General features: G+C 38.3%; 1 protein-coding gene across 1 annotated transcript in view; it reads left to right on the forward strand.

Annotated features, from left to right (window-relative positions):
• Positions 1-1,830: 1,830 nt before the first annotated feature.
• NDST3 (N-deacetylase/N-sulfotransferase (heparan glucosaminyl) 3) overlaps positions 1,831-15,029 on the forward strand; it is a 57,821-nt gene continuing 44,622 nt past the window's right edge. Inside the window, exon 1 of the mRNA XM_009998560.1 lies at positions 1,831-2,811. Within this exon, the coding sequence (XP_009996862.1) occupies positions 1,831-2,811 (981 nt within the window). The remainder of the gene's footprint in view (positions 2,812-15,029) is intronic.

A 15,029-nucleotide genomic window follows, 5' to 3' on the forward strand; every position in this document is an offset into this window, starting at 1 on the left:
CTGAAATGCTGCTTCTAGCAGCTTATCCATGGTTGATACGTTCTGAATTATGCTCTTTGTCTAGTTTTACTGTTGGACATGATAGCAGACAGGGACCGTTTTCCCTGAAGCCATGTCTTGTGATAAAGGTCTCTATAGTGGTCTTGATAGGTCCCACAGTGTGTCGTGAGTGGTGCAACCCAAAGATCTCTATACCACTGTCAAGTTTGGTACATGACAAGTTATTTTAACGCGGTGCTGTAAGATACCAGTGGAATATGTAGCAAGTAGTGTTGCTCAGAGGAAAATGCTGCTCTTCTAGGAAAGCAACTGTACCCTGTCAAGGCTACATTGATATTAAATGTATGTTCTCTTTGTGCGTCTTTTTCTCTGTGTGTACTTTTGAACTCTTGCCATGCAAAACAGTCCTTAAATAAGTGAAAATTATGTAATCATCAAGCTGATTCAAGAGAGCATGCATTAAAAACCTGTGCCTTTTTCTGTTCTGTTTCCCTTCCTTCCTGTCTTCAGTGCTGAGGAAGCCAAGTCTGTCAGAAAAGTTCATATTTTATATTGCTTATACTTCTGGAGCCTCATAGCATCCGCTTTTTAAGCCTTACTTTATTTATTTATTTTTTAAATTGAGCATGGAAGAGTTAAGCACTCAGTTGGGAAATGACCACGTTAACGTTACCCATGTAGCTTATCCTAGTCCCATTTACAAATGGGAATGGGTTAGTACATTGTTAACTTACAGTAGCACATTCTAGATCTTCATACCCTTAATAGTTTTCAGAATCTGCTTTTATCCTTTCTTTAAAACTTATGGTACTTAATTATTTTATGCTTGGTGCATCATTTGGTTGTTTTACTAGAAACTTTTGACAGCCATTGTATTGTTAGCTTGAAAAATGATTGCTTTCCTTAGGTGCAAGTTAAAGCGTAAGTATATCCTTAGGGTGATCTGCCTCTTAAGTTAGCTTTTGATTTATTACTCTCTCTTCTCAAATTTAAGAGCTGGATTATTTAATGCTTTTTTAATACAAAGAAATATGAAGTGCTTCCAGCAATTTGCAAAACAGTACACAGTCCAGTAAAATGCTATTTGTTTACTTCTAAGATGCAGGAAAAAGGGTAGGTTTGTTTTAAAATTACTCCTATAATATAGAGTATATCAGTATGTATGTATACAACAGTTAAGATCTGCATGTTTTGTTAAGAATTTCTTGGTTCTTCAAAAATTAATATAGAACAGCATTTATTTAATAATGTAGACTGATGTTCCCCACCTTCTTGGGAGTGGAAGGAGGAAGGTTATGTATTTTCTTCAGGGTTTAGGTTGTCAGCAGTTGTCTACTTGGAGTTGACTTTTATCTTTGGGTAAAAAATAAATAAATCAGAAAATCAGTAAGTTCTTTGCCACTGTATCTTGCTTTTCGGTGCCTCCTGTGTCTACCCTCTTATACTTGATCTCTGGGATAAGGAGCCTGTGAGATCTACAGACATTCAAATGCACATAACATCTAGTGGAGCAGGAAGAAGTAACACTAGTAATTTGTAATTTCAAAAAGAAACTGTCAATGTTTTGAGCTGTTCATTCCCAAACCTCTGTTTGGGAGCGATTTCTGTGCTCACCTTTAGTTTAAGCATTACAGTACTTCACAAGTGTGATGCCTCAGTTAAATCTCTGATTTTCTTTTCTTCTAGATTATACCTTCTGTAAAGCTTTGTGGAAGATAGATGTGTGTGCTGCAATGGTGACATAAATATTTCAGAGGACTGGAACGAGTTGTTGAGAATTTGTTTGTTTTTAACACTGCTGTCGAGAACAATCTAAGGCAAGTAAACAACATGAGTTTTATCATGAAACTTCACAGACACTTTCAAAGAACAGTTATTTTGCTGGCCACTTTTTGTATGGTGAGCATAGTTATTTCTGCGTACTACTTGTATACTGGCTACAAACAGGAAAATGAGCTTCCTGAAGTCTCTTCAGAAGTGGAATGTGGTGATCTTCAACTGTTACCATACAAGCTGATGGAGATGAAGACCATGAAGCCTGTTGATCCCCTGAGGACAGATCTTGTAGTGCTGGTGTTTGTGGAAAGTCAGTACTCAGCATTAGGCCAAGATATAATAACCATATTAGAATCTAGCAGATTTCAGTTTCACATTGAGATTGCACCTGGAAAAGGTGACCTCCCTGTGCTCATAGACAAAAATAAAGGCAAATATGCTCTCATAGTGTATGAAAATATTCTAAAGTATGTGAATATGGACTCTTGGAACAGAGGTCTTCTAGATAAGTACTGTATAGAATATGGTGTAGGTGTTATTGGATTCCACAAAGGCACTGAGAACAGCTTGCAGAGCTTTCAGTTGAAGGGCTTTCCTTTCCATGTCCACAGCAATCTGGGTATTAAGGACTGTTGCATTAACCCTCATTCCCCACTGCTCCATGTGACTAAGTCTTCTAAGCTTGAGAAAGGTCCCTTGCTTGGAAATGACTGGGCGGTTTTCCAGATTAATCATACAGCTTATCAACCAGTGATATTTGCAAAAGTAAAGACACCAGAAAACCTTTCACCACCTGCTGCTAAAAGTGCTCTCCATGCCACAGTAATTCATGACCTGGGGCTCCACGATGGGATTCAACGAGTCCTTTTTGGCAATAACTTGAATTTTTGGCTGCACAAGCTGATTTTCATAGATGCCATCTCTTTCCTGTCTGGAAAGAAGCTCAGACTCTCCTTGGATAGGTATATTCTGGTTGACATAGATGACATCTTCGTTGGGAAGGAGGGAACAAGAATGAACACCAACGATGTACAGGTAAATATATGCACAGACTAATGAACATTACAGCAAAGTGCCGTTTTTTAATCTGAAAATGAACAGTTACTAGTAGTTGGAGCTCACAGAGGATGCAGATCAGTAATTAGCAATATAAACTGGGCCTGGAGAGAGAAGCCAGTCTGTCTGTCTCTCTCTGAGCAGTCACTGATTACAGGTGTAGCAGTTCCTTCCACCCTCCTGGCTGGAGTGCTTGTACCTGTACTAGAAGAGAATGTATTTTCACTTGTTTTACCTCAAATGATATGCAAGTCCCTCTAAGCTAAGTTCTATAAAAGGGTTGGTGGGTATCTCTGAATTATATCCTCATACTATATATGGAAAACAGTCTTCCAAAAGGAACTATAACACAACGAGTTGCTAAATAACTGATGAAGTGTTAGAGTTTTCAGGCACACCACACCCCACCCAACATGCACAATGCTAAACATAATTGCAGCGTTTAACTCTCTAGTCTGATGCTATCTGAGCCTGTGCTTCAGTGGCATTTGAAAAAAGAAGCATAAGACTTGAGGGCTGGACCCAAGAGCTGCTGATATGTAATGTGCATGTTGCTAATCTTACAAGCAGGAGGTAAATGTGGTGAGCAAAAGTAAATGTCAACATAAATTCTGAAGAATGGACTGGATTATTAGCTGTTTGAAACGGGTTTCAGATGTCAGGAGTTGGTTGCAGCATTTCACCTTTCTAATCTCTGTTTAATGGCTCTTGCTTTGCAAGCAAGGATTGTGTTAACATTGGTCTTAAAGGCTTGTTCTGTCACTAAATGAACTGACAATTTCTATTTTAACATTTTAAGTTCTACATTCCTGAAGGTCATTTCTCACTCTCTGTTGTGCTGTTCGAGTGGTAGTTATGGGTCAACAGAAGTAACATCTTAACATTATTTCTTGCTGTACACTTCGCTTAAAAAAAAAAGAGCGGTGCTGCAAAGCGGGTAGTTAGAGATCACCTCTCAAAACTGGTATTTGGTCTAGAAGCTGAAAATTGGTAAGATGCTGGTTGTTGTGCTGTTTGTGCTAAAAATAATGGAGAATGTCTTGTTTGAAAAGGCAGCCACAGCACTGTGTGCCATTGATGGTAATTTTTGTTTCATTTTTAACTAGGTTTTTATTTTTTTTCCGTATTAATGTATTTGTCAAGCTGCAGTAACCCTATATGTGTTACTTCCTGAAACAAAAGGGTTGAACTTGTAGTTACAGTTTAATTTGCTTTAAAACAGCAGCATGTATTCTTTTCCAAAACATTCTCTGCCTATGCAATTATAATTAAGATCTACCTCCTAGATAAGTAGGTATTCTCCTTATGCAAATAAATTGTATGAGAGAGAGCTGGAATAAAAGTGAAACTCAAGAAACAGAGTTTCCTTGTAGGAAATGAGGGCAGCATTGGAGTTTGGTGGGTGCACATGCCTTGAGAATCTTCTAAGTTCAAAGTCAGATTGCAGGGAAGAAGTAAGGTCTGACCCCTGTCACTGGCAAAACGCCTGTTGTTCTGTGGAAGCAGCAGTTTCTGATTACAAAATATGTCCAATAGAATCTGAATAAATTTCTCACTGTGGTGTGCAGTAGCAGTTCAAAACAGTATGTTTGTATTGTTTCTTTTTGTGAATGACACCTTAGGATTGTCATTTTAGGATAAGTTAACATGATTAATTGCCAGAATTACTTAGCAGAAACAGGAGGCTATAGAGACAAATTTGATTAAAGCAGATACAAAAGGATAAGCTGTATTGTTTTGGAAGAATAATTTGCAGTATGTCAGAATGTTATCTTCCCAAAATAAAACTGTCAAAATAGAAAAAAATATAAAAGTGGAAATAACTTTTAAGTAGGATAATTTCACTTATACAGAACTGTGTTCAGAAACAGTAGAATCTGAAAAAGTGTTCCCTTATGATAATTCATCTACTTAAAGTTAAAATGTTCTATTAAACATGTTGTTAGGGCTGTCAGATACAATGCATCTTCATTACCATTAATATCAAAGGAGTTATCCTCAGTGGCACAATGACATGTGGAAGAAATGAAGTAAAATCAATTTGCAGTAGTTGAGAATCTGTTATTTTAAAGTGTATTTGCAGATAAATGACATTCTATTAAGCAAGAGTGTTTTACTGAGTTCAGCTGCCTTGACTATGACAGACAATTGTGCCCTGCAAGTGTGAAAATAGGTTGCTAAATGTAGACTTTGTATAATTTCAGTACTCAAGGTTGACTAATTTCTACTAAGCTTACATTTTAGATACTAGCAATACAGGATGGAGAATGCTTTTTTGTGTTTTATTTTGTTTGGCATGTCTCCTATTTAATATTTTCTGGATGTACAGCCATTTGGTAGGACTGTGAGCTTGCTGAGGGTAAGGTCAATGTTTCTATGTCTGCTCTGTTTAATGCAATGTAACCTAAAACACTTCAGAAAGCTCCCAACATCCAGAGAACCTCTAGGATTCCTCCTGCCCATTCCTCTGGATAGGGCAGAAACTGGAGCGTTAATGCAGGACTGATAGCAAAGCTAATCACTCGTTAATGGTTCATTACCTAGCTCAAGAAGGCAGCATTTGTCTTGGGTCTTCTGTGAAAGAGGCTCCTCCATTGAGTGTATAGGGAACCTAGATTCGCTTTAGAAGGACTAATTCATTAAGCTCCTAAAGTTCAGGCAGAATCTAGGTGAGCAAGTTGAAAGCACTGTCTGTCTTTGTAAGCCTTAAAATAGAGGGCTATCACAATGGAAGATACCCTGTAGAAGTGAAGAAGTACAGGAGGCAGCTGTAACATTGCAGTTCACTGAAGGGCCTAATGGCTGAGGTTGGAAGGCACCTCTGGAGGACAGCTGGTCCAACTCCCCTGCTCAAGTAGCACCATGTCCAGGTGCCTCTTGACTGTGTCCAAGGAGAGAGTTCCTGATGGCACACAAGATCGGGTTTTCAAGGGAGTTTCAAGGGAATGAGATTTGCTGAGTGGCTAGAACAGCTAATATTTGGACATGAGGTTAAATTGCCCTCCTCTTTAAAGTTTGGAAATTGGAGTTGAGCACTTACATAAGTTACTATCATAAAGTGAAGTACTAATTTTTATCAATATTGTTGTTGACCTCAAAAGAGGTCAAGTCTGAAGCAAATGCTCTAAAACCAGTGTCTTCTGTACCTCTAAAGACAGGCAAAGTGGTGGTACTTCAGCCTGAGTATCTGTAGTGTCAGGGACACTAGTGTAAAGGCCCCTTTTGAAAATCTTTTGACATAGTTTATCAAGCTATCTCCTGTAAACCAGAAAATGTGTTTGTTTTATTAAGCAACAGATGAAGTTTAGTTTCATCACAACTTCTTAAATTAAAAAAAAAAGACCAAAGCAACTCAAAACTGTACTCCAGATTTTTAGACTACCTGATCTTTACAGATTTGCCTGTCATTGTATAAAATCTGCTCTGGTAGAACATAGTTCTTCAATGTACCATAGTGAGTAGCTGTCACTGTGCATCAACAATCACCATCCATCTTCATATTTATTTACTTCATCTTCCTCTGGTATAATGGAAATAATGGAAGAGAACATTTTTGTAGTCTTAATTGCCTCCCACTTTGAATGTAAGCTTGGTAATGTCATCTCAATGTTCATTTTTCAGTAACTTTTTTTGTCTCCTAATGTTTGTCAGGCAGGAGGGACCATTATGCTGTGACAATGTTATATATAGTATTTTCCTTGTGTCTTTTAGAAGACTAAGAGCTTATGCAATGCAAATAATTAATTTAAATGGACATACAGAGAAAATTTGTCTAGATAGTCAACAGAGTAAATTTATCTTAATAGACTGTCATTGTCCTGGCTGATGGTCTAGTATTTTCATATCTTTTTAGTTAGTTACTCTTTGTGAAATTTTATGGCTACAAAGCATTAAGATTTTCAATGGGAAAAGCAGCTGATAGTAGACATAAATTAAATATGAATTTTTTTATTTCCTTATTGACAGTGTGTGCAGTGCAGATGGTCTGGGCAGTAAGTTGGTCTACCTTTTTCTTAATTTTCCCAATACATTCACTTGAGTTGATCACATCTTCAAAATGAAGAATCAGAACACTGATGTGTTTGCTTTTTTTCTTCCAAATTACTAGCTTTGTGATCTCTTGACTGTCTTGTTCTTTTTCTGCTTTCAAAAGAGACATTTTGCCACTTCTTGACTGAATTGTTTCCAATACAGTAGTGTGAAATGTTATGGATTGCGAAGCAGAAGAAATTAGATCTGAGAACTAAAATATAATTTTAAAACAAGTTATAAAAATGGTTTTATATATTTTATGAGCACCTTCCAGCATGTAGAATGCTTTACCAGTCATTCATCTTAACATTTAACTTGTAAAAGCAATTTGGTTTATGTAGCAGCTTCTGTGAATGTTAATCTGGTAGGATTTATACAATTGCTGCTGGATACAGCCCAGTTTTCATTCTTAGGAGGAGTTTACAGGTGTTTGAACGAGAAAACTGGGTGAAAGACCTTGACCAGAGGAGAATGGCTGCAGAACAGTGATGGAGACGTGGGAGAGCTGGCTCTGCCTGCGGTACAACCCTTCTGAAACAGCCAGGGCAATGCTGAGAATTCCATGTGTGCTTCCTTCTCCTGTTCTGCACCTGTGTAGAGCTAGATACAGCCAAGCCCCATGGAATAAGCTTGACACCAAGATTGATGTTGCAGCTTCTCCGTGGTGAATTAACACAAAAACCTTGCATGGTAACCGTGTGTCTAGTAATAGCCAAGTTCCATATCTTACCCTGTGGACTGCCAGGCAAGTGGAGAGGAGGTGACACATTTTGTCTGTCTGAATGAGCCATATGCATATAGGTAGTATATGTGGGAAGGACTGAAGTTCAGAAATGATTGCACACACACCTCTGCCTGCCTCCCTGGCGCTGTGGTGTGGGCATGGCCCTCTGTATGAGATCTGTAATGAGAAGGTGTATGTCAAATAGCAGCACTGGTGTGCTCCTCTGCAGCTACACAAGAATCTGAACTTTAGCTCAAATGCTGACTACCTTTGTCCATGCTGACTACCTTTGTCCATTCTTACTACTTGGCTTAACTGTCCCCATTGTTCATCTATACAGTACTTCTTAGGCACAGCAGCTGTACAAAGATGCTGTATATTTTAACTATCTTACTCTACATTGAAAATGTGACAGAAAGTGAAGACTGGTTGACCAGTGGATGTTCTTTCTAGCAGAGTCGATTCCTGGGAGCAGTATTAAGTGTGGGGAGGCTTCCAGTGCCAGTGCTGTGTCTGTTATGAGGAAATCAAACTTCATTTCTGTTGGTTCAGTGGTTTTCAGTAGTTCTGCATTTGCAGGAATTCATGGCTTGTCTTGCTTGGTTTGTTGGTCGTGTGTTGGAGGTGGTGGGTTTTTTCTGAAAAATCAAGTTTTGGAAAAATAAAACAGTTGTATGTGGTAGTCTTCAGCTCCATTAAGCCTGGGAGAGTCATCAGGTCCTAGGCATAGAATTTCACACGTCAACACCAATATGCTACAGCCTTTGAGGCCTTTAGCAAAGCAGTTTTAAGTTTTATTCTTAGGAAGGATAAAACTCTATGTGTCCATTTTGCTACTTGTTTGTGCACCGGGGCCTAAAAAGTGCCAAGTATTTTCTATTCAAAAGGAATCCTGTGGAAGTTCTGCACATTCAGAAGTGTGCAGTGTGCATTTCAGAAGTATCTCACATGGGAGGGTTGGGTCAGGAAAGTGCTGCTGCCTTAAGCCCTCTCACTTGTATTTATTGACTGCTAAGAAACTTAACTGCTGAGTGCAGAGTCCTCTGGAGCATTAAGACAAAATATGTCTCAGAAGGACAAGGCAGGTCACTAATCATAAAGTTGTTCATAATATTTTTTTTTTCTCTTCTGTGTAGTTTTGCAATCCTGCAGTAACAAAATATATATTTTTTTAAATTTATTTTATTTTATTTTCAAGTTGTGTTACTATGCACTTTAATGGGAACCTTAATCTTGAAACTGTGATCTTTCAAGAATTGAGCCATCTCCTCTTACAAATTCGGTGGCAGGGAACTAAGTAAGAGAAGAGGAATCCATCACAGTTGGAGCTTTCTTACTGTCAGAAAGTCTGCAGAAATATGGTGAATGCCATGAGATCTTCAAGAACGATGAGAATGACTTGCTTCAAGCTCTTCTACCCCAGCACCAGATTTGACTGTTAGTTACACACTCCTTGGTCTGTTTTCATTATAGAACCAAATTCCAAAAGTCAGGAAGCATTGGCTTCTATGAATGCACTGTTGATTTCTGAAATAAGCAGGTGTGCGTTATGGATGAAGTAAACTACATCTCTCCAGAAAATTACTTGGGGTTTGTTGTTTTTTTTGCTTTTTAATTCCTCTTACTTCTCTATAGTGATGATTACTTTGCTATCCTTAGGCTGAAGGAACTGTTTTACCACTGGTGTCTGCCTTCTGTATTCTGATTCATGTTTTCATGTTTTCGATGGAGTTGTGTGATATAAGAACTATTTTATTTCAAGCTTCAGCAGTTACACTTGACGGATGTACAGGATGGAAGTTACACTTGAGATGGAGTGAGCCAACAGAGTACTCTGTAATACCGTTTCTGCTTTTTCCATTAACTTAGTTTATTATGCAGAGAGATCTTTACAGTTGAGCATACAGCTTCCCTTCAAAGAAATCCCAGCAATGCTTATGTCCACCTAGTGTGCCAGCCTTCAGTGACTGTTTTTGTAGAGTTAGCAAGTTCTGTCTTCTTCTTTCTACTTTGAAACTTCCATGTTAAGAATGTGTGTGAATATTTTCATGGATGAGATAAAAGTGCATGTGATTCTGCACACTTTGAGTACTGTCAACATGACCTGAACTCGGTTCTGTTGGGGTAGATCTATCAGGCCATGAGAGCAAAACACAATTCCAAAATTTATTAAGTAGATTAACTGTGTGTCAAGCTTTGTGGCACTGTAAGATGTTCCAGTTACTGGATAATTTTTCTCCACTGAAAAAGCTTTTTCAAAGTTTCAAGGTTAGTATTTTAAAAGCTGTTTGTTGATGTTCACTGAGTAACTACATTCAGAAAGCAAAAAAAAAGGAAGTTGAGAGAAGGCACTTGCTGGGCACAGATGTTACAAACTTAATGCACAAGACCTGGGGCAGGGTTCTAGCTCTGTCTGCACCATAATTGAGAAGTTACGTGCTGAAACCACTCTCTAGCCTCCTGGCTATCCCTGAGCTATCCTGCCAGTCCCTCTCAGTTTTAGATTGCAAGTTCTATTGGTCAGAGACTTTTTGTTCTGTTCTTTTTGTTCAAAAGCACTTTGCTAATACAAATAATAATGCAACTGCAACTTACTGCAGAGCTGTACAGATTCATCACGGTACTAGTTCCTGCTGCAGGATTTATTGTGGGCTTTTTCAGATGAAATGTTAGCCATCCAATTCCTGCTGCTAACGGAATGGAATAAAATTGTCACAACCAACAAATAAATGCACACTGTAGGCTGAACTAGAAATCAAAGCCATTAACTGTAAAACATTGTACCAAAATTGGGTCTACCTCCTTCCTGATCTTCAGTCATATGAAGAAGTCTGGCAAAACAAGAAAAAATAGGCTAGAAGTGGGACTCTATTTCTTAAGTTTCTTTTACAACATAGTGATATGAAAACTGTCCTTCTTACCTGTTCAGTCTGGAAAAAATCAATGCAACAACATGATCGATTCTTGGTGTTTATGCTTCAAGAACAGAGTAAAAGAGAAGCAGTTGGTTGCCAGTATGCATCTTACCTCTCATGGAATAACAATGCCCTACTTATTTTCAATTCCTGTTTATTTTTCTGTGCAAATTCAGTGCTTCTACAAGGTGGAAGTGTTATTCCTTTTTAAAAAAATTTTGACAGAGCATAAAAACCTTATGACCAATTGTTAAAAGTATTTGCTCTTTAGGAGATTCCTTCTGATACTTTACAGTCCTGGAGAAGAGTTAGTATTGCTCCTTAAATTTAGGTTTGTATCTGGAACAAATAATAAATAAAACATTTTTTTGTATTGCAGTAAATATACTACAATACTTCTGAAAAACAGATAGTGGAGAGGACAATTAAAAATTCAGTGACTGTGCAGAGTAGAGCTCCACAGATTAATTCCAAACCAGGTCAGTGAATTAATGTGAAAAAGGCCCTGTCATGCTGTCCTGAGGTAATGGGTTAGAGCTGGGAGCACCAGTTGCATTTTTATGGAACTATGAAAGCCACATAGCTCTACATGAAGCTCCCATTCACTTGCCCTCTCAGTGTTAGCACTCCTGGGAATAACCCAGGTGTGTCTGCTCCGATCGCAAAGTGAACTTGGACTTAAGATAACTCGGAGTTGCCTTTGATAAAACTCTAATGGGACTGGAAAGGAGACTACAAAATAATTTTGCATTTCTATAATAAGTGGATTTTTGTGGTACAAAACATTTCTCTTATCCCTGGTCCTTTCTTGCTGCCTTTGTTAAAGGTAATAGAAATACTGATAGTGGTAATCCTGAAAATATGCTAAACCCAAGATAAATACTAAAATATACCTGAATTTATAATGTAAGCTGGCTTGAAATTTAAGCTGAAATCTAGTTTTACAGCAGAAAGGTGCTTCATCTTGCTGACTGAGGAGGTTTCTAGAGTATTGTGCTCAGTTCTGCACCACTTAATCAGAAATACTTAGAGAGGGCTTAGAGACACCAGAATAGCTGGGGAATGTCTTAGCAAAAAATAAAGGCTAAAGAATTCAGCAAGTAATGATGACCAAAGCAGAAAGCAATAGCCTGCAGGGGACTGCAGGGTATAAACACTGAGGATGGATAAAAATATTTAATGTAAGGCACAAAGATATTTAAGTGTAGCCTGAATAGCAAATAAAAATGGCAGAATCGAGGCTAATATTCATAAGGAAGTGATATAATTATGTAAGCCTTTAAAAATTAGGTTTGGCAAAAAGCTATAAAATATGCTATTGGAGGGAGTATAATATTGGCAGGGAATTTATACTAAGATGTATTCTCAATCTCTAAATCAAATGCAGAGCTCAGTTTGGATTCCTATATGTTGATTTAAGTCTGCAAGTGTAAAATTTGGCAGCTGGGACATTTATCTGTGTAGATCTCATTTCTGTCACCTTTTAGAAGTGCAAACATGCATGAAAAAGGAGTAAAGGTGTGTATTAAAACTGCTAACAAAATCATCCCCTGTGCTTCTCTTACTAATGTCAGAGATACTTTTTTCTGTCAATAAAGGTGGAGCAGAGGGGAAAAAAGAGCTTTCAGTCTGCCTCAGCTCACCCCAAACATAGGGACAAAGGTAGATATTTTTCTTCAGATGCACTATAAAGAGAAGCACAGGAAATCTTTTTGGCTCTATTAGGAAAAGAAAAACAAAAAACATTTGTGAATGGATTGTGTCACTGGTGTGTTGCCCAGCCTGTGGACTAGTCAGTGTATTTAACATGCCATTGATGTAGTAACTGTTGTGCTTTACTAAACAGGGAGAGCAGCCAGCTCTATTGTGGTTTTTACAGAAATTAGAGGAACCTGCAGTTTCCCGTGCACTCAAGTGAGGCTGCTGTCATCTCTGTTGCTGAGAGATTAGGCCTAGAAATCTTTCTAGTGTCGAATCTTCTAGATATTTTCAAGCATCCAGTGGCTGTACGGAGCCACGTGTTGCCAACGGCAGGGTAAAAAGGGCTCCAGGCAGCAGGGCCAGGCAATGTAATTTGGGCAAGGGAGCACAGGCTGAGCTGCAGCAGAAGTTCATGGCCAGCTGGTGCACTGGAGGACTGTCTTGCTTGGACAGTAGCCACTGTCCTCCAGCCAAACTCTGCTTGCTGTGCCTGTTGACTGTAGTGACAGCTAAAGCTGGAGCTAATGTGTGAGGAAGCATTAAATAAGAAGCAAATGTGCTGTTGATAATGAATGTGGTACAAGGCACTCGGATAATAACCTCTGTTCTTTCTGAGCTGGATGGCTATAAAATACACGCATCGTTAAACTGAATAGCCATGCCATTGTTTTAACTCTATGACAAAATATTGTGCATCCTACCAAACAAGATCTGAAGCTGTCAAAGTGTGGGTTGTCTAATGAGGAGGTACAGAGGTATAAATGCATCTGAGGTTGTTGTTTGAACCTGAGTTTTTGAGGCCTAACATTTACTGGTAGCTAGACAAGCATCTATCTGAATTGGTGAACAACTCTGACAATTTATCTACTGCTGATGGGATGCAATGGAGATAAGCCAGAGTAAGCAGGCACAGTGGAGCAGCTAAGAAGTGAACTGGAAAAGAATTCAAACTAGCCTGTCACCCTGAGAGGTGGCCTGTTGTGCTCTGAGCTGAGGCAGCACTGTGGGCTCTGTGTGGGACTTTGCGTTAAAGCCACTGGAATGCTTGCAGTGTGGCTATCACACCTCAGTTTTGTGCTGCACTGGTTCATCAACAATAATGTAACTGGATAAACATTAAGAGAACTTAAATGCATTTTAGAGTCACTTTGGTCTTAGTTTTGACCCTGTTGCAGTCTGAGAACTTGCATCTTAATACCTGGTGTTTCATAAGCAAATAAAGCATTAGGCAAAAGTGCAAAAAACAAGTTTTTCTATTGAATCCCATCTGATCAAAATCCAGGGAAAAATATCATATGCAGCAGTAGGGTGTTTGTTAGTTCTATTTCAATTGGTCTGAGGTTTTTTTTGACCTTTAATTAAAAGAAATGCAGGTTTTTATTTGTTAACTGCAGCATAATGAGATCTTTTAGCTTTTTAGTAATAGTAACATCTTTCATCAAAGTACAGTTTAATTAAGAGCTAATAATGCAGAATCCTGAAAACACCATGCTAATTACTTTATTAAATAGCACCGGCACCAACTATTTTAAACCTTCAACTTACCTTGCCATAATTAGCTTGTTCTCATTAAGTGCTATCTCAACCTCCAAGAAGCAAGAAGCTGGTAAAGGAAGTTAGAAATAATTCTGAAGTCTCTTGGTTGTACAAATTATTTACCTAGATGAAACTGCCTAATTACTTGAAAATTTATAATTGGACAAGATTGTTATTGTAGGTGATATAAAAAAGAAATTTCCAAAGGAAAACTCAGCCACATTAAAACAGTGTGTTCTGATGCAAGAACTTTTTATTAAAATTATTTGGTTCAGTGCTTTCAAAAGGGGCTACTTACATTTTTAGTATCCTTTAGTGGACCTTAAATTCACATACCTAGTTACAGCATCTGTGCACATAAAATAGTTGTGGCTCCTGAATTTTTTGAAAATCAGATCCAGTGTGATTTATATTGGACACTGGAAAAGCAAGATGCACCCAGTTGGGCTCCAGCCCAATACTTCAACTTAGTGAAATTTTGAAGAGAAACTGGGTTACCCCGTTAATGGTGCTTATTGAATTTGTTGAAAAGACTCACACTGACTTCTTCAAGTGGTGAGTGTGGGCCTTAATATTATAGGAAGTCAGGTAAGATACTCAGGTGAATGCATCTGGCAAACAATCCACCTTAACCCAAGCAAGCAATTAGAGCTTTGCCTGTCCTGCACGTTAAATAGTCAGACTCCAAGGGGTCCCTGTTTGATAATTTAAAAGCACAATTGCCACGGGTAGAACTGAGCTGTCAGTAAACTACAGTAATTTTTAAATATCTGAAAGCAGGTACACTTTGTTTTGTCTCCAAGGAATTTTTGCACGTTTCCTGTTTTAAACTCCTCCATGCTGCATGGCCCTTTGAAAATAGGCATCCTGCTGGCGTATGGTACTTTTGAGTTGTTACATCTTTTGAAGGATTTGATAGACTTACCAAAATCCATGGCTTTAAATGAAAGCATAATTTGTTTCTTGAAGGTACTGCACCTTAATAAACAAATGTCCCCCCATTTTAATTTTATTGTACAAAGTAGTTGGAATAGTTGTTTTCATCTCATATGGAATCTGATGAACTTGAACATGTGTATAGTCAGCAGTTTAGCTTTTCCATCCTTGTTTCATAAGGTTTTCTGGTTTTGCTGGATTTTATCTTCTTGGACACCTTTCTTCCACCAAACTGTTGAGCAGTTTACTTTTCCCACTTACACAGTTTAAGGTCTATTTATAATTTATGGTCTCTGTCAGCTGAACACTTTGCAGAAAAAGCTGAAGGTTTTGTTTTCTTACCCTCTCTGTAG

The sequence above is a fragment of the Chaetura pelagica genome, unplaced genomic scaffold (assembly GCF_000747805.2).
Source record: "Chaetura pelagica isolate M959 unplaced genomic scaffold, ChaPel_1.0 scaffold176, whole genome shotgun sequence".
Lineage (NCBI taxonomy): Eukaryota > Metazoa > Chordata > Aves > Apodiformes > Apodidae > Chaetura > Chaetura pelagica.